This window comes from Gracilinanus agilis, chromosome 3 (genome assembly GCF_016433145.1).
Source record: "Gracilinanus agilis isolate LMUSP501 chromosome 3, AgileGrace, whole genome shotgun sequence".
Taxonomy (NCBI): domain Eukaryota; kingdom Metazoa; phylum Chordata; class Mammalia; order Didelphimorphia; family Didelphidae; genus Gracilinanus; species Gracilinanus agilis.
Window position 1 is genome coordinate 325,118,190 of NC_058132.1, and position 20,587 is coordinate 325,138,776.

At 35.1% G+C, this 20,587-nt stretch overlaps 1 protein-coding gene across 1 annotated transcript in view; it reads right to left on the minus strand.

Moving 5' to 3' along the window:
- Positions 1-1,566: 1,566 nt before the first annotated feature.
- Positions 1,567-20,587, minus strand: part of TRIM42 (tripartite motif containing 42) — a 54,654-nt gene continuing 35,633 nt past the window's right edge. The window contains exons 4-5 of the mRNA XM_044669145.1: positions 20,233-20,454; positions 1,567-1,653 (exon numbers count right to left, since the gene is read on the minus strand). Of these exons, the coding sequence (XP_044525080.1) occupies positions 1,567-1,653; positions 20,233-20,454 (309 nt within the window). The remainder of the gene's footprint in view (positions 1,654-20,232; positions 20,455-20,587) is intronic.

A 20,587-nucleotide genomic window follows, 5' to 3' on the forward strand; every position in this document is an offset into this window, starting at 1 on the left:
CCTTTTTCAATTGGCCCATTTCTTCTTGCATCCCTTTCATTTCTCTTCCCCACTTTTCCTCTACCTCCAATAATTGGTTTTTGAAGTCTTTTTTGAGCTCTTTCAGAATCCATATGTCCAATCCATATTTTTCTTTTGGACTTTGGATGTGTTTCCTTTGCTTTTGTTGTTCCCTTCTGTGTCTGCACCTTGCTCTTTGTCTCCATAAAAAGTCTTTAGAATTAGGAACTTTTTTGATTTTTTGCTCATTTTCCCTATCTAATTATAGGTAGGTTTTGTTTTCCATGGAGTTGGTGTACCCTCTTAAAATTCAGTCCTTCCTTGATGCTATTTTTGGCTTATTTTCAGGGTTGTTGCTAGTTTACCAGATGGTCTGAGGGCTGAGAGCTCTGAGAGTCCCTTCCCAGTGCAGATTCAATTGATTCTTGAGATGCTGATAGCTTAAAGACTTTCCTTAGGCTTGGGTGTAAGCTTTTGATCTCAGTCTGAACTTGGTCAGGTCAGGTGCTGATCATCTAGCCCCAGGCTTAGGCTCAATTTATTTTTATCTCCAGGTGTTCTTGATTCAATAAAACACACCCTTGATTGTTCCGTCTTGTAACTCCACCCTTAGTTTTGGGCAAAAAGATCGCAGGGAGGCTTCCCCTGAGAACTGTATCCTCACTCCAAGCCCCAACTGGGAACCCTGGCTTCACTTTGGGCCCACATGGATTGGCCCCCTTCAGCCCAGATTGCCTTTTGCTGGGACTCCAGACTTCTTCACAGGATTGAAATTTCAAGGGGTGTTACGTCAGCTTGGACCTCTATTTGTCTGGCAGGATCTCAGGGTCTGACTTAGCTTGAACTTAAGTTTGGAGCCTGTGAGAGCAGATGTGTGGGGCAGTGGGGGGTGTGGTTTGCTCTTGGCTTGCTCTTCACTCACTGCTATGCCTCCTGCTAGTAGTTCTGCTCTCTTCTCAACTCAGTTCCCCAGATAATCTCTGCCTACCTTTTGGGTTTTTCTTTTCTTTTTTTTTGAAGGATGTTTCCCTCTGTCTCTATTGGTTCTTTCACTCTTGTATTCATCTTGTGGCAATACTTTACTCTTGGTTGGAGAGGATTTTTGTGGTGAAATGGTATGCTGCTGCCCTAGTTACTTCTCCATCTTGGTTCCCTCAATACCCTCCCCTCCTCAGCCTTAAAGATATACCAGATTGGTTAAGTGACCTATTTAAACATCACATAACTAGCTGGTGGTGGAGGTGAGACCAAAATCCTGGTCTCTTGGCTTCTAAATATGCTTTCCATTGCATTTACTAAATATATACTCAGTGTGAATACAAATATATATTGGCACAAACTCTTAAAGAGCTTTAATGTTTGTTAATTGATTGCTTTTTATGATAATTAATAGACAAATTACTCTCAGCATATATATTTTTTTTATTAGTGAATTAGAAGACTTGTATTAGAAGAACTTAGAGTTAGCCTTCAAGGAACTCCAACATGAATAAGAAATGTTGTAAGGAATGTATATATATATATATGTATATAATGTGCATATTTTTAAACTTTGCTGTTGGGGGCTCAAGAACGTTTCAGGAGGACAGACTGAATATTCTTCAGCAGCCCCCATTTTGCCCTGGGCTTCCCACGACCATCCGGAGTTACTACCTATAATCAAAAACAGAAAAAACCATGACACAAGAAAGAGGAATCAAGTGTTAGAATTCTCAGAGAAAGGGCTATGTTTGGGGGAAACCAGGAAGCTCACAGAAATAGAGAAAACAGTTAAATGAATTTTGGATATTATCACCAACTTGCCCCCTAATTTTGCAGATTAGGAACCTGAGGTCTGGGAAAGTTAAATGCCCAAGAACCCACAGTTTGTGAGAATGCAGACAGGACTTGAATCCAACTCTTCAAAATACAAGTCCAGCACTATTTGATTATATCTTGTCATCCAAAAACATAAAGGAAGTCCATGGTAAGTAAATATTTTAGTTTGCTTTCCATTGTGTTCAAAGCACTTCTCTCCAGGAAGTTCTAGGTATTTGTTTTAGCTAATAGCCCATTAAGAAAAAATGATCATCAAATTTATGAACTAATTATTCAGTTTGTTCTTCTTTTGTTAAGACTAATTATTTGATTCTCTTTAAAAAAAGGCATTTTACTTTAGAGATGTTTAAAAACTATACCTGAGGGTGCAGTTTAGTAGATTGAGAACCAGGCCTAGAGCCAAGAGCCAGAAGCTTGGGTTTAAATGTGGCCTTGGAAACACCCTGGCTGTGGGACTCTGGGAAAGTCACTTAAACCTCCATTGTCTAGACCTTATTGCTCTTTTGCCTTGGAACCAATACATAGTATTGATTTTAAGATGAAAAGTAAGGGGTAAAAAAAAAAATAAAAACTATCCCTGAATTTAAATTCTAGTATAGTTTCATTGAAATTTGAATTTAAATATAAATCTGATATTCCTAAACTCATATTTCATTTTAAGAATCAAGCTTAGCCAACATAGGCATGAGTGTTTATGCAGTGGTGGGGATATAGGGATAAGAGTAGGGACTGGACCTACAATTGATGGGGAAATTTCTGGTGACAAAACTTGCTCTCTACTAATACAAATGAACACTTTCTCTGCTACTAATGGTCAAAGAGTTGTTTATAGCAATGAGGTCAGACTCGAATGGAGAAGGAGTGGGCATTAAACTTTATTGACTCTACTAGCCTCACTAGGGAGTGTTGTAGATGATCCAAGTGTTTAATACCTTTGGTACAGAGCACAGACAGTTTAAGCAACTTGTCCAGGGCCACATATCTAGTGTAGGTAATAAGTGGGACTTGAACCAGGCTTTCCAGATTTTGAGGCTGGCTCTAAACTATTGCACCATATTGCCTCCTCTCAGAAATATGAGCTTACCTGACCTATCCTAATAGGGACTGATTGAGGCAGTAAATCAACCTGGTAAAATTGCAGGGCATGGACCTCTTTCTGACTGAGACTCGGGGGAATGGACTTTTATCAGAGGGAAATTATCTTTCTAAGGTGAGCTAACATCTCTCCTCTCTTCTCCTCTCCTCCTCCACCTTTTCTCCCTGCCTCCTTTCTCCCTCTTTCTTTTCCTGTTGCTCTCTATCTTCTACCCCCTCCCCCTAATACTTAGTCAAGTATCTAGGCTAAAACTCAATCTGCATTAAACCAGTGCTTTTGGGGGGAAAGAGGTATGGCTGGGCCATGAGTAATACCAACAGTTTATTGCTTTTAATAACAATTGCAAACAGAATGAAAATTTGTAAAATTCCCAACTTATTTTCTAAGATGGTTATTGGCTATTTTGGTGTCTTTAATAGTTATAGAAGTTTGTTTCATATACCATGAAAAGGTATTAATATATTCATTATTTTTAATTGTTTGCTGCAGTGAAATTTTGCTACATCAACTTAGGAAACATATTTATCAGAGATCCAACAGGGTAAAGTTTTTCTTGGACTCTGATTTGGCATTTGCTATTGTGTTAACAGTTAACAGAATGTTGTATACACTTTAAAAAAGCCCTTTATAAATGGGTAGGTAAAGAAGAATTGAAAGATGGTCAAATGAAGAAAAAAAAGAGAGAGAGATGGTCAGGATAAGTTTGATAATTAGGAATGGTCACCAAGAAATGATAGGTAAAGTTGAGGTCTACCATCATATAGAGAGGTATGGTAGGCAAATGGCATTGTGGAAACTTTTTCATGAGTGAAACGTGGCCTGACATAATCCGTGTTGCTTATTTGGTCCACTTGAGCCCCACAATAATATGATTAGAAGCACAATGAATGAGTTTGATCTGAGAGAACAGAGAATGGGCATGAAGTGAGTTTAATTTAAGGACTAATGCACCTTGCCACAATCAGGGAGTTTAGAAAGTTGGGTTCAGGGAGTAGGAAGGCTGCAGAGGCATATATCTCTTTCTTCAGTTCTGAGGTTATCTGTACATGACCAAGGAGGAAAAAAGATGAAATTGAATTTGACCACAAGATTTACCCAGCAAAGATTATATTTTATTTTGTCTTCAAGTGTCAGGTTTGTGACACAACATCTGGGCCATTCTAGATGTTTCTTCCTGAGAAAACTCAACCACAGATTATATTTCACACATTTAGAAAGCCTAGTTAAGGAATGATAACATCTATGTAGGTATTATCTATACCTATGCAAGTTCTACTTTTCAAAGTACTGGTACATCCATTGTCTCATCTTATTTTCTGTAAGGTCAGCAGGGCAGAGAAAATTAATTATTCCCATATGATAGATAAGACAACTGAGGCAAAAAAAGTGACTTAAAAAAAAAACACCTAACAATTAACCTGTAACTGAGCTGGGACTAGAATTCAACTAGACCAGTGCTCTTTCTACCACCTAACATATTGTACTTAGCAAATAGATATAAATCAAGATCAGATGATACAATGAAGGAGGGGAGTAGCATTCACTTTACAAGAAGAATCTTAGGCTCACAAAGGTATCTATCCATTGCATTTAAACTTCAAGATCCCCTCTTACATCTAAACTAGGATTTGATCTTTAGGCCCATAACTTTTTAGGAACAAATCTATTGCCTCACATAATGCTCTAGCAACCTAGAGGGAAGGAACATGTCGAAACAATTAGGGCTGGACTCCTCAGCATCTTCAGGATGGGAGATTCATTTATTCTTTGTTAAATATTTCAGTCTCATGCTTCCAGGACTTGGCTGCACTTTTTGATTTGGCTGCATATATTTGCTATATTGCCTTGCCTATATTCCTTCTTGCAGAGGCATACTTAGTCATTTTTGCCAACCCAGGACAGTTCAGGGTAGTTGTTATGATTGTTTTTGGCGGTTAAATGGATGGGGAGATGGAGGGCTAAAATGAAGCCACTGCTGGGGAAGCCACCATTGGAAGGGTGGTGGGACTAGTGGCATGAGGTAAGGCAAGTTTTGGAGGAATCCACATGAACTAGTACAGCTGAACTACTTAGTCTTTGGAATAAAAATTCTTTCTATGTCCATCCTCTAAATTTAGTACCTTAGTGTTGTTTCTCTTGCCTAAAGTAAGGGAACTTCTGTTCCAAATAGAATTCCTTAAAAAACAGCCACAGTGATTGTTAATATTTTTAAAAGACAGGATTCATTCTCATTTCTTTTACATAAATCAAAGTGTTAGAACTATAGCAATTTTTAGTGAGAAACAATTCTGCCCTCTCATTGCAGCATTTTTCAAAAAGGCTTTCAGAAATGTCTGCACAGTATTGGTACCAAGGTAGAATATCCTGACTGTAAGGGAAAGAAGCGAAGTTGTTATTTGTAAGAAGTTTTTATAAATGTCACTCAAACATCCTGTTTTATTTTCATTTGCTATTGGATTCTTTACTGAGGCAAATCACGACAAATGCTTTGGAAATTCCTGTTTCCCTGAAATGCTAATAAAATCACAAAGACTACAGAAGGAATTAGTTCTGAAAGAAAAATATTTATTGCATTTTGTTGTGTCAGATAAAAATGAAGCTATAGGAAAACCTCATTAATTTGGACTCTACTCACTGATAATTTGTGATAATGGGAAACAGAGCTGGGTGGGCTGGACTGACTTCTTTCAAAGAGAGTACAAGTTATTATGTAAATGCATTTGCAGGAAGATTATTATTTATTGGTTAATCAGATGTTTTTAATACTTAAGAGGACAAGCTGTCTACAAGCACCCTCTGGTCTTTTATAAACACTCTTTTCCTCTCGTTGTCCTCTATGTTGTTAATTGCACAATGGAAAAAAAAAAACCCAAACATCTGACTTGGAAGATATGAGTTTTATTCCTGTCTCTGCTAATTACTACCAAACTGCAGATGATTTCTTAAAGTCTTCTGAAAGACATACTTCTGTTATTTGTCATAGCATGGGGTTGAATTTGGATTCATGAAGATTATACCTGTAGAACCCAAGTTCTGGTAGGGTCTAGCCCTAGTAAACAACTGAGTCTGCTTTCCAAGGATCTGCCTAGCTAAATGTAAAACGTTTCATCTCCAGTAGCCACTTGGTGATGAATTCTTTGGTCATAGAGATCTTTGAAAGAAAAAATACAAAATGATTTGCAGTCCTGTGTGGTCCTCCTTGGCTTCTGTAGAAATTGGGGGCAGCTGGGTGACTCAGTGAGTTGAGAACCAGGTCTAGAGACAGTAGGTCCTGGGTTCAAATCTGACCTCAGACACTTCCTAGCTGTGTGACCCTGGGCAAGTCACATTATCCCCATTGCCTAGCCCTTGCTGTTTTTCTGCCTTAGAACCAATACATCGTATTTATTCTAAGATGGAAAGGGTTAAAAAAAAAAGAAATAGGGATAGGGTGGTAGAAATGGCAGTAGTAAGAACCATCTTAATAACTTTAACTTAGCTGTTGACAGTCTGTGTGAGATCTCTGTGTCTTCCAAATGGACATACTACTAGAAAAAACAAATAATTGTCAATCTTGACACTCTCAAAAAGGAAGTTATATAGCTAAGTGGAAAGATATCTCATAAGTTCTCCTTCATATGTTCTATCCAGATTGAATTGTTTGTCAGCTCCAGAAAGGGGAGGGGAGGGAAGGGAAGGAGGGAGGCAATTTGGAACATAAAACTATGGAAAACTTATATGGAAATTTGTTATTACATGTAATCAGTAAAAAAAAAATCTTTATAAAAATATGTTCTTGAGAGATAGCTAAGTGGTTAGTTTTACTATGTGTCCAAAGGCAACAAGAAACATTTCTTCAATTGCTAAGTATTTGCAAAAAGATAACCAGGAAGACGATCGTAGTTTATAAAGAGATAAGGAAAATTCTATGGAGAACTCCACAAAACTCTCCACTTAAAATCAACATAAAAGTTGGAAATAAATGATGATGGCAAGACATCTATTTAGAAAAAATAGATCAAGAATAAGAAAGGAGAGAGGCTTGTGGACTATGCAGAAGCCTTATACCAATATGTCATGAAAAATTGTTTTGGAAAATAAATCAGAAGGTGTTATTGGAAATAATCAGAAGTTATAGTAATCACTAAATAACATCACAAAAATGAAACTGATATTATATTATCAGACAGGAAATAACTTGTTGCTCATGTGGGAGTCATTTGTGAACTAAATGCTTGTATAAGTCAGACCACAAAATTGTTAGAGATAAAGACTTAAAATGAGAAAATAATAAGGTATACTAATGGAACAACAGGGTATTAATAGAAGAAAACACATAGACACACACAGACTACAGTACTTTATATTAGATTTTAATAAATATATATTCATTATAACAAGGAAATAAGCAAAAGCCTAAAATGAAAGTAAAAAAGTCAGTAATTATTTAACTTACTTGCCAAACAGAGGTATTATACATGGCGACCAAAGGACATTATTTCTAATGTACACTCATTTATAAAATCTTATAGAGAAGGTATTTACCCCAAGGAGGACAATGACTAAAAAAGAAAAGCCTCATATACACTAAAATATTTACTCTTTACTTACAATTTCTGTAGTAGCAAAGAACAAGAAACAAAGCAGCTGTCCATTAAATGGGGAATAGCTAAATAAGCTGTGGTGTATGAATGTAATAGAATGTCACTGAGCTATTAGAAACCATGAAAAGATGACTATGGAAGAGAATGTTATATATATATATATATATATAAAACTGATGCAAAATGAAATGAGCAGAACCAGGAAAACCACATATACAATGTCTACAACAATATAATTAGGAAGAACAATGACAATGAAATAATTGAAACTGAACTTATAATTAGCAAGAATAGTTCAAAAGAAGATATACAAGAAGGCATTCCCTCTCATGTTTTTATAGAGTTGTGAAAAACTGTATATTATTAGCCTTCTATAATGTGTTGGTTATTTTTGCTGAAGAATTTTTTTGCAAAAAAGTTATAGTTCTCTAGGATAGGGGGAAGGATAAAAGTACAAACAGAATTTATCTACACATTTTAAAGTCTTAAGAATATAAGTGATGGAAGATTATGACAAGTATTGCTTCATAAAAAAATAGGAGATGGGAAAACCAGATTAAGAAGAGCTGGGTAAAATACCTAGCTAAGCAAAGTCACTCTGAGAGCACTTAAGAATAAAAATGAAAGGCAACATACAGAAAAGAACAATTTTTTTTCTTTGTAAGGTCCAGTGTCACTAGGTCAGAACATAGTTGGGTAACTTTAGGGGCATAGTTCCAAATGAAAATATTTGATTTGATCGAGCTAAACAGAACCTTAAATACTCTTTATTAATAAGCTATCTCCTATCCAAGGTATACTGTTAAATATTTAACAACCCACACTCTAAAAAATATGTATGTGACCTTCTTTTAAGTTTAATCTGCATTATTAACATTTTTATTTATCACTTTATTTGGCCTAGGTAATTGACAAAACAAGGTGTAAATTCCTACAATGAAATTTTAAAATTTGATCATCTGAAGCCAGGTTGAGTGGGCTCTAGCACATACCTGACTTCATCCCTATTTTAAAATTGTCAAAGATTTCTTAAAACAGATAACACAGATAACCTTATTTTATTAACCTTTCGTCATAAATATGAGGCAATGCAACACTTATCTAAAGTATTAGTCATTGTCATGGAAGAAATCCAAAACAGAATTCGAATACAAGAAGCATTCCATATAAATAATGAGATCCTTCAAATGTTCCTGTTTGCAAATGACATATGGTTGCATCATGTTTTGCAAAAGCATAGATGGAGCCCTCTGGAAGAGATCTCTAATTACTCAAAAGAATTTCACCTAAATGGGAAAAGCTGAATGGATAAAGAATATCTATTGCCAAGGTAATGACATACAAGGAAATGGAAATGGACAGCCCATAGAGCTCATATGTCAACTTATGTATGCCTGTCAATTGACAATACAAATGGACAACAAATTAGATCCATAATTAAACAGTAGAAAGAAAGTGGGTTAGTTAGATTTCCTTTAGGAGTCTGTAAAGCTCCTTTATTGACCCTGTACTTCCCCCAGAAATAGAGGCCCATTTTTTGAACATTAACATTAAAATGATTTGTAAGGTTCAAGAGTCACGGGCAGTGGTATACTAGTTAACATTTAACAACTGGGTCTCTGAAAAAAAATTAAACTCAGTATACTTTACAACCTGATCTATATTATTATCATTTTTCTATGATTTTCTTTGGGCTAGATAATGCACTAATTATAAATCCTCATTTGTAGCATTTACCAGTTCCTGAGGTATAAGAGTTAACAATTAAAATTTAACATTTGGCTCTTGAACTGGAACAGTCCATGGAAGGCACAACCTATATGATACTGTTACCTTGAACAAGTAACTTAAATTCCCCTGGTCCTCAGTTAACTCATTTGTAATGTGAGAGGGATATATCCCTCTCACATTGCAAATATATGTATATATATATACATATATAATGAACTCTGAACAAATTCTCTAATTAACCCTGCCCAAAAGTGCACATGTCATTATAGATCTTGAGTCTATTACCTCCCTGTCAAGAGGGAGATTGTATCATCACTCCTCTTTCTTTTGAAGTCATTTATCTAGCTCTCCATCTATGTCCTCCTGACTATGATCCTACAAATAATGTATAATCAGCTTGGAAAGAGAGATTGCAGTAGGATTCTAAAGGGTTTTAAGGATGAAACATGGGAATTTGTATTTTATCTTGGAGAAAATTGGAGCAACTGATTCTTCTTCAATAGTTTAGATATGCTACCGACATACATTCAAAGTCAGGAAAAAGTGGAGAAAATCCCAACACATTGAGTGGCTTCTCCCCCACCCCCGTCCCACCAAACCCCTAAAATGAATTTATACAGTAACATGGAAAAGAGTCATGGAGGAGGGGTAGGCATGGATGAACTGGGATCTTTTTTGCTGTAGCGAATATCCACATCTTGAATCACAAAGCCATTTGAGTAAGTCTCAGTTGTCTCATGATAATAGAACATGTCATTAATTGCACCACAGAGTTGTTTTATAACACAAAACAATATGGGTTGTTTTTCATCTTTAGGGGCAAGATAGCACAGGTGATAGAGTGAATACTAGACTTCTAGTCAAGAAGAAATGGTTCAAATGTGACCTTTGGCATTACTAGCCATGTGACACTGACTAGGCTCTGTACCCCGAGGTCAATCCAGAGAACTTATCTAAGTCATAGAAGCTTTTGACAAGATTGGTTTAGGGAGTTCCTTCCTCCCATTGACAAAAGCACAGATCTTTTGATGAATTTTACTCTATCATCAAAATTCTGAGTTCTAACAAGTAGTATTCAAGTTTCATATATGCTATAGTGAGGAAACCCCAGGCAGGAATAGGTCAGAAATCATAGCTGACTCTTTCCCCCTTTTCTTGAGTTTCTCTCTCCCTTGCAGTTCAATATCTATCAGCTTCCACTTGGGAACAGCTACCTTTTCATTCCTATTCTCCAGGGAGGCTATGACTTAAGCCTAAGTGTAGACACATTCTTTTCCTCCTCCTGTTTTTCAAAAGTGTGAAAGGTAGCAAAGGATAGAATGACGAAAGCATATAATGGAATGAATTTAGAGAGCACAAAACCTTTATCAACTCTTGCCTTAAAAGTCAATACTTTTAAATAAATAAAGTTTAGTCAGACTTTGTTTTTTGTTGGTCCAACTTATTGGAACCCTGTTCTAAAATCCTACTTTGTCAGCCTTCCTGGGACATATTTCCAAGGCAAGTCAGTGAGTTTCGTAAGGGCTGTCAAACTTGATAGCCACCTCCTATTTCTGGTACTTCATGCTGGGATAAATGATGCCAATAGAAAGAACATTGAAAGCATCATTAAGGATTATGACATTCTGGATAAAAACACCTGAAGACTTTGGGGAAAACAGATGGTATTTGTAAACCTATTAGTGACCGAAAACTGGAGATTCAGAAGAGAGAGGCAGATCTGGGAAGTGAACAACAGGATAAAAAGATGTTTGAGTAAGGGATTTTGATTTTTGGAGCATTGCTTAAATTATAGAAATGAAGAATTCTTTGGAAGAGATAGAGGATACCTGGAAAGAGGTAATAAAACATATCTCCTAAGTATCTCATGAATTAAATCAAGGGGTCATTAAAATGAATATGGAAGAGGAATGTGAAAACTGCCTATATCTACCTGCCCAATCAGATATCATATAAAATCACATGAATGGAATGAATAAAAAGATGACTATGAGTAGAGAGGGCAAGTAATTCAACTAAGACACTATTTAGGAAGGCAGTCAGAATTTAAAAAACACTTATTGCCTCTGATGTGTATGTGCAAATGCATTAAGTATGGTTAATATAGTGAAATAAGAGATCCTGACCAACTCAAATTTTAAAATACATGCATGGAAAGCTGAAGCAAGAATAGACATGGAGGACAAACACAAAAAGGTAGTTTTTATAGAATTCTATTAGAAAAGTGTTGGAAGCTCTTAAAAGCAAAATAAGTTGAGGCTAGTAGCAAAAGAGAACAAAAGAGAGTTTTAAGATTCAGTAAATCTTTACCTACCTTTAAAGAAGGTAAAGCAATAATGGATGTAGAGAACAGGATGATGACTATAGATAACAGAGGACAGAACTAACTCAGTCCTTCATTTGCTTCTGTTTTCTCTGCCAGGAAGAATAATCTCTGGATTGGGAAGGATAAAACAAAAATAGCTAACAAGGAGTTGGATGGATGTTGTGAGGAGATGGTCAGAGCATAATAAGCTGTTTTCAAGTCAAGCCCAGCTGAACTACTTCCCAAGGTACTGAATGAAGTGGATGATTTTATTGCTGAGCTACAGCCACTGATCTTTGTAAGACCTTGCAGAGTGAGAGAAGGGATATAGGACTGGAAAAGGTAAATATCTTCTTTTTGCTAGTAAATTTTATGTGACTTAAGTTTATTGGTGATGTTTCCTCTCTTTTCTTTGAAAACATTTTTTATTACTCTTTTGTTTTTACATGATGTTTCAAATATATCCATCTTCCATTCCTTACCCAGTAAGATATACTTATAAGAAAGTTTTAAAAAATAAAGAGAAAAAAGGTAAAACTCTGAGTAAGCAACAACTTCAGTGTGTCTCAGTTTTTTCACCTGTAAAATTAGAATAATAGTACTTAACTCTGAGGGTTATTGTGAGGATTGCAAACCCTAAAGCATTATATAAATTTCTAATCATTGTTACTATTATTATTATTAACAAACCTAACCATCATATTAGCCTTATCTGATGGTATATGCAATATAAAATACACATAACACCCTACCTTTGCAACAAAAGGATGCATTTTTTCAGTTTTTTTCTAGGGTCAAATTTGGTCATTATAATTATGTAACATTTCGTTTCATTTTATTGTTCTTTCCATTTATATTCTTGTAGTTTTTGTCCTTTTTTTACTGATTCTGTTCATTTCACTCTTTATTAGTTTATAAGATCACAGTTTTAGACCTGGAAGAGATCTCAGAGACCATTTAGTGCAATTTTCTCATTTTTTAAAATTATTTATTTTTCAATAAAAATCTGCCTTCTCTTCCTCCTATCCCATCCCTTTAAAAAAGCAAGCAGTATGGGAAAAAATGCTGGGAACATTGAAAACAGTATGGGAAAAATTTAAATCAACATCTTACACTATATACCAAGATAAATTTAAAATGAGTAAATGATTTAAATATAGAGAATGAGATCTGTGGGAAAGGAAGACATTTAAGACCAAGCAAGAGATAGGGAATATTACAAAATATAAAATAAATGATTTTGTTTATTTCAAATTAAAAAGGTTTTGTACAAACAAAACCAATGCAACCAAAATTAGAAGGAAAGCAACAAACCAGGAAAACCTTTTTTATAACAAAACTCTCTGACAGAGGTTTGATTTCCAAAATATATAAGGAATTAAGTCAAATCTACAAAAAAATCAAGCCATTCCCCAATTGAAAAATGGTCAAGGGACATGAATAGGCAGTTTTTGCATGAAGAAATCAAAACTATAAATAAGCACATGAAAAAGTATTCTAAATCCCTCCTGATTAGTGTTATGATTAAAAATGATGAGGGCCGAGATCAAAAGGGAGAATAGTATTTTAATAAAAGCCATGCTGATAGAGATAAACTGACCACGCGCCTGTAAGAAAAACCTATTCTAACCTCACCTCAGCCATTTTCCTTCCTCTCTCCTCGAGCTCAAGGTAACTAAAAAGGAAGCTCCAAGTCACTTCCCCCTAATTTCAAACAGTCCCTCACCCTTGAATACGTCATCCAAAACCGGAAACCCATTAGGGATCATGGGAAATGTAGTTCCAAGTATCCCAAGTGATTTTAAATGACACATTAGAGAAATGCAAATAAAAACAACTCTGAGGTATCGCAGAAGACCTAGGAGACTGGCCAATATGGCGGCAAAAGAAAGTGATTAATGTTGGAGGCGATATGGCAAAATTGGGAAACTGCTGGTGGAGTTGTGAATTGATTCAACCATTCTATAGGGCAATTTGGAATTAAGCCCAAAAGGCTTTAAAAGAATACTTTCCCTTTGATCCAGTCACATCACTGCTGGGTTGGTATCCCAAAAAGATAATAGGGAAAATACTTGTACAAAAATATTTGTAGTCATGAAAATTTGGAAAATGAAGGGGTGTCCATTGATTGGGGAATGACTGAATAAATTGTGGTATTTGTTGGTGATGAGATATTATTGTGCTGAAAGGAATGATGAACTGGAGAATTTGTATGTGAACTGGAAAGACCTCCAAAAACTGATGCAGAGCAAAAGGAGCAGAACCAGGAGAACATTGTACACAGAGATCAATGCATTGTGGCATAATAGAATGTAATGAACTTTGCTACTAGTAGCAATGCAATGACCCAGGACAATCCAGAGGAACTTATGAGAAGGAATGCTATCCACATCCAGAGAAAGAACTATGGGAGCAGAAACACAGAAAAAAAATATATGATCAATTATGTAGTTTTATGGCAATATGATTAGGGTTTTGGTGTTAAAAGATCACTCTAATGCAAATATGAATAATATGGAAATAGGTTTTGAACAATGATGCATATATAACCCAGTGGAACTACTCATCAGCTATGAGATGAGGGAGGGAAGAGGGGTGGGGAAAATCACGAATCATGTAACCATGGAAAAAATATTCTAAATTAAAAATATAAGGAAAAAAAAGAAAAAGCAAGGAAACCCTCCCCTCCTCCCAATTATAAACATTTATCACCTTTCCTCAAGGAAAAATTTATCACCTTTCCAGTGAAGAAAAGAGTGCCATGAAAAGTAGAATAGACCAAATGGAAAAATTATGATCAAAAGATCATGGAAGTAATTCAGTCTTTAAAAATTAGAATCTGGGAAATAGAAGCTAATATGACTTAATGAGACATCAAGAAAGAATAAAATAATCAAAATAATGAAAAAAAATATCTCATTGAAAAAATAATTGACCTGGAAAACAGATCTAGGAGAGACAACTTAAGAATTACTGGACTACCCAAAAGTCACGATAAATAAAAAATCCTCGACATCTTATTATAAGAAATTATAAAATAGAACTACCTTGATATTCTTGAACAAGAGGGTAATTTGGGAATTGAAAGAATCCAGACATCACCTCCTGTAATAAATCCCCAAATGACAAATTCCAGGAATGTTATAGCCAAGTTGAGGAGCTCCCAGGTCAAGAAGAAAATACTGCAAATAGCCAGAAAGAAACAATTTAAGTATCATAGAGCCCTAGTCAGGAATATGATATTCCAGAAGGCAAAGGAACTGGGTTTACAACCAAGAATCACCTATTCATCAAAAGTGACTATATTATTTCATGGAAAACCATGATTATTTAATAAAATAGAATATTTCCAAGCATTCATGAGGGAAAGATCAGACTTAAACAGAAAAAAACTGATGTCCAAATACAAAATTCAAGAGAAGCATAAAAAGGTAAATGAGAGAAAAAATTTAAGAGCCTCTATAAGGCCCAAATTGTTTATATTCCCATATGAAAGATGATATTTGTAACTCTTAAATTTTTTTATCATTATCACAGTAGGTAGAAGTATATACAGTCAGAGGGTATGATACTAAGCAGTTTAGGATGATATTCAAAAAATCATCAAAATGTGAAAAAAAGGTTTGCACTAAGATAAATAGGAAGAGAGAAGTATAATGGGGTAAAGAGGCATGGGTGGAAACTATTGCAGTGGAGGAGGGTGGTGATGGATAATACTTAAACATTATTCTCATTGGAATTGGCTCAGAGAGGGAAGAACAGTCAGATTCATTGGAATATAGAATCCTATCTTACCCAGTAGAGAAGTATAGGGAGAATAAGAAAGGGGTTGTGGGGACAGAAGTATTATAAGGGAGGGAGAAGTTAGAGGGGGTGATTAAAAGATCCTATTGAGAAGTAGGGAAGGGAATAAGAAGGGAGGTGGTGGGAAGGGGAGTAAGATAAGAGGGAATGGGGGGTGGCTAAAAGCAGAACACTTGTGTGGAGGGAAAGAGTGAAAGGAGAAAGGACAAGATTAAAGGAGGAAAATAAGATAGAGGGGAATACACAGATGGTAATCATAACTGTGAATGTAAAATGGAATAAACTCACCCATAAAATGGAAGCAGATAGCAGAGTGGATTTAAAACCAGAATCCTACCATATGTTTATAAGAAACACATTTGAGGCAGACACACACACACACAGAGTAAAGGTAATAGACTGGTGCAGAATCTACTGGGCTTCAACTGAGAAAAAACCCAGGAGGAGCAATCATGACTTTGGACAAAGCTAAAGCAAAAATAGATCTGATTAAAAGAGATAATTATATATTGATAAGAAGTAGTATAGACAATGGAGAAATATCAGTACTTAAAATACATGCACCAAATGATATAGCATCCAGATTTTTAAAGGAGAAACTAAAAGAGTTTAAGGAAGAAATAGACAACAAAACTACTATTCTAGTTGGGGACACCAACCTTCCCCTATCACAACTAGATAAATCTAACCAAAAAATAAATAAGAAAGAAATAAAGGAAGTAAATGAAATTTTAGAAAAGTTAGATTTAATAGATATCTGGAAAAAAATTGCATAGTCATAAAAAAAGGAATATATCTTCTTTTCAGCAGCACATGGGATATATAAAAAAAGCAAACATGTACCAGGGCATAAAGACTTCACAACAAAATGCAGAAAAGCAGAAAAAATAAATGCAACTTTTCCCAGATCGTAATGCAATAAAAATTAAAATCAATAAGGGTTCATGGAAAAGAAAATTTAAAAATTAATTTGAAACTAAATAATCTAATTCTTCAAAATGAATGGGTAAAAGAGAAAATCATAGAAATAATCAGATTTCATGGAAGAGAATGATAATGAGGAGACAATATATCAAAATTTATAGGATACAGCCAAAGTAGTCCTAAGAGGAAAATTTATATCCCTGAATGTTTATACCAATAAAATAGAGAAAAATGATCAATGACCAATGAATTGTGCATGCAACTAAAAAAACTAGAAAAAGAACAAATTAAAAATACCCAATTAAAGGCTAAATTGGAAATCCTAAAAAACAAAGAAGTTAAAATTCTATTGAATTGAAAAAACTATTGAATTAATAAGTAAGACTAGGAGTTGGTTCTATGAAATAACAACTATAATATATATAACACTGGTTAATTTGATTTAAAAAAGGAAAGAAGGGAATCAAATTACCAGTATTAAAGATGAAAAGGGTAATTTCACCTCTAATGAAGAGGAAATTAAAGTAATCATTAGGAACTATTTTGCCCAGTTATATGACAATAAATTTGATAATCTAGGTGAAATGGATGAATATTTACAAAAATATAAATTGCCTACATTAGCAAAAGAGGAAATAGAATACTTAAATAATCCCATCTCAGAAAAAGAAATTGAACAAGCCATCAATGAACTCCCTAAAAAGAAATCCCCAGGGCCAGATGGATTCATGAGTGAATTCTATCAAACATTTAGAGATCAATTAATCCCCAAACTATACAAACTATTTGGCAAAATAAACCAAGGAGGAGTCCTATCAAATTCTTTTTATGACACAAATATGGTGCTTATACCTAAGTCAGAAATACCAAAAACAGAGAAAGAAAATTTCAGACCAATTTCCTTAATGAACATTGATTCAAAAATCTTAAATAAAATAATAGCATAGAGGCTACAGCAAATATATCACAAGGATCATTCACTATGACCAGGTGGAATTTACATCAGGAATACAAAGCTGATTGAAGTTTAAGGCTGGAAAACTATCAGCATAATTGACCATATCAATAATCAAAGTAACAGAAATCATATGATTTTCTCAGTAGATGCAGGAAAAGCCATTAATAAAATATAACACCCTCCTATTAAAAACACTAGAAAGCGGGGGCAGTTGGGTGGCTCAGTGAATTGAGAGCCAGGCCCAGAGATAGGAGTTCCTGGGTTCAGATCTAGCCTCAGCCACTTCCTAGCTATGTACCCTGGGTAAGTTACTTGACCCCCATTGCCTAGCCCTTACCAACTCTTCTGCCTTGGAACCAATACACAGTATTGATTCTAAGATGGAAGGGAAGGATTTAAAAAACACACACTAGAAAGCATAGGAATCAGAGGACCTTTTCTTAAAATAATAAGTGGTGTTTATTTAAAACCACCAGCAAGTATTATTTGCAATGGGGTAAATTAGATACCTTCCAGATCAGATCAGGAGTGAAGCAAGGATGCTCATTATCACCACTATTATTTAATATTGTACTAGAAATATTATCTTTTGTAATTAGAGAAGAAAAAGAAATTGAAGGAATTAAAATAGGCAATGAGGAAACTAAACTATAATTCTTTACAGATGATATGATGGAATACTTAGAGAAGTCTAGAACATTAAAAAACTAATTAAAATAATAACTTCAGCAAAGTTGCAAGATAACAAAATAAACCTTCACAAATCACTAAAATTCAGTTCAACAAAGCTCAGCAGTAAGAGTCAGAAAGAGAAACTCCATTTAAAATCATTCTATACAATATAAAATACCTGGTTATCTATTTGCCAAGACAAATGCAGGAATTATATGAACATAATTATAAAACACTTTTCACACAAATAAAATTAGATCTAAACAACTGGAAAAACATTAATTGCTCATGGGTAGATCAAGCTAATATAATAAAAATGATGTGACCTGAATTAATTGATTTATTCAGTGCTATGCCAATCAAACTACCAAAAATATTTTGTAGAACTAGAAAAAATAATAACAAAATTCAATCTAGAAGAACAAAAGGTGAAGCATTGCAACAGAACTAATGAAAAAAATGTGAATACTGCTGGCGGTCTAGAGGTACCAGATCTTAAACTGTACTATAAAGCAGTAATCATCAAAACAATCTAGTACTGGCTAAGAAATAGAAAGGTGGCTCAACAGAACAGATTAGGAATAAATGACCTCAGCAACCTAGTGTTTGATAAACCCAAAGATCTCAGATTTGAGGATAAGAATTCACTATTTGACAAAAACTGCTAGGAAAATTGGAAAACAGTATGGCATACATTAGGGTTTTGATCAATATCTGAAACCCTTCTCCAAGATAAGGTCAAAATGGGTATATGATTTAAACATAAAGAGTGATATTTAGGGGAACATAGAATAGTTTACCTGTCAGATCTATGGAGAAGGGAAGAATTTATGACCAAACAAGAGAAAAGATGTAAAATGAGTAATTTTGATTATATTAAATTTAAAAAGTTTTGTACAAACAAAACCATTGTGATTAAGATTAGAAGGGAAGCAACAAACTGGGAAAATTTTTTCATAATAAATTTCCCTGACAAAGCTTTCATTTCTCAAATATAACCCAGATTGAATTGTTTGCCAGCTCTGAGGGGGGGGGGAGATAATTTGGATCATATAACTTTGGAAAACTCATGTGGAAATTTGTTATTAAAATAAAAAAATAAAAATATAGATGAAATATTCCAACAGAGGAGAAGGAGGAGGAGGAGGAGAAGGAGGAGGAAGAGGAAGAGGAGGAGGAGGAGCCATATAGTGCTCAGGTTGAGGAAGGGATAACCTTGCTCCACTTATCACTAATCAGGAGAATGATTTTCAGTTCTGGGGCTATGCTTTAGGAGGGACTGGTACTATCTTTTGCTTCTTTTTGTATTACTAGTGCTTATCACTCTGGCACACAGTAAGTGCTTAACCTTTAATTATTGGTTTATTAATTGACAAGTCAGAGTGTATCAAGAGGTGGTTGATTAGGATGGAGATGATTCTGGGAAGTATCAATTGGAATCTGGGGATTTTCACCCTGGAACAGAAAAAGACTTAAGAGGTGTCTTCAAGTACTTAAAGGACTGTCATCCTGAAAGGGAATAGACTTAGTCTGTTGGGTGCTAGAAGACCCAGAAGAATTGGATAGAAGCTGAAGAGGGGCAGATGAAAGTGTGATGTCGGGGCCAATTTCATAACAATTAGAATATAGTCATCAAGGGTAGCTAGCTGGTGCAATGGATGGGGTACCAGGCCTATAGTCAGGAAGACCTAAGTTCATGTTCAGCCTCAGACACTTACTAGTTATATGATTCTGGGCAAGTCAATTAACTATTTGCCTCAGTTTTCTCATCTGTAAAATGAGCTTAAGAAGGAAATGGCAAATCACTCATGTATCTTTACCAAGAATATCCCAAATGGGGTCCCAAAGAGTTGTACAATGACAGAGGATTCAACAGTGACAACCAGTAGCCTCCTTAGTCCCTTTCGAATTAGAGTGATTTTGTTATTTTGTAAATTCTGTTATAACTCAAAAGACCAATTAATTCTGAATCTCTTGCCTTAGAATATTATGATTTATTTTCATGTTAATTTCTTTAGATCTTATTTTCTTCATGTGTAAAATGAGGTAGAATATCAGATAATCCTTAAAGTTGTTTTTCACTCTAACATTCTATGATTTTATTTTTATTCAGCATGTGTTGCCTAAGGTTGAATAAGGAGGACTATACATAAAATCACTTAGAAGTCAGATGAGAACAATAATCCAGTAATTTTGGGACAATTATTAGGTTCCCTGTTCAGTCTGGTGAAGCCACAGACCTCTTTCTTTCCCAGGACCATTGCAAGTGTATCATCCAAAGGTATATTTAGGAAAAGGAACTGGATAAGGAAAACCAACAGAGAGAGAATGCTCACCATACCTTACACATATCGCTCCATTCTCCTGGTCCATTGTCATTGACTGCACGGACTTTAAATAGATACTCTGTGCCTGGAGTTAGATTATGTAGCTCCAGGTTCTGTTGCATTATGTCCTGTATGTGTCCACAAAGTTCTGTCCGGACGTTATTAGAACAAATAGTAAGTTCATAGAATTCCATCTCGAAAGAATCCACATCTTCTGTGGGACAAGTCCAGTAAATCTATGAAGAAAAAGACTCTGCATGGTTCTAGTATGCAAAACTATAGTTTCTTCCTTCTTACTCCACTCCCTCCCAAAAGTTCATAGAGTTTTTATTCATCAAGATCTCTGTGGTTTAATTTGAGTGTCTATGG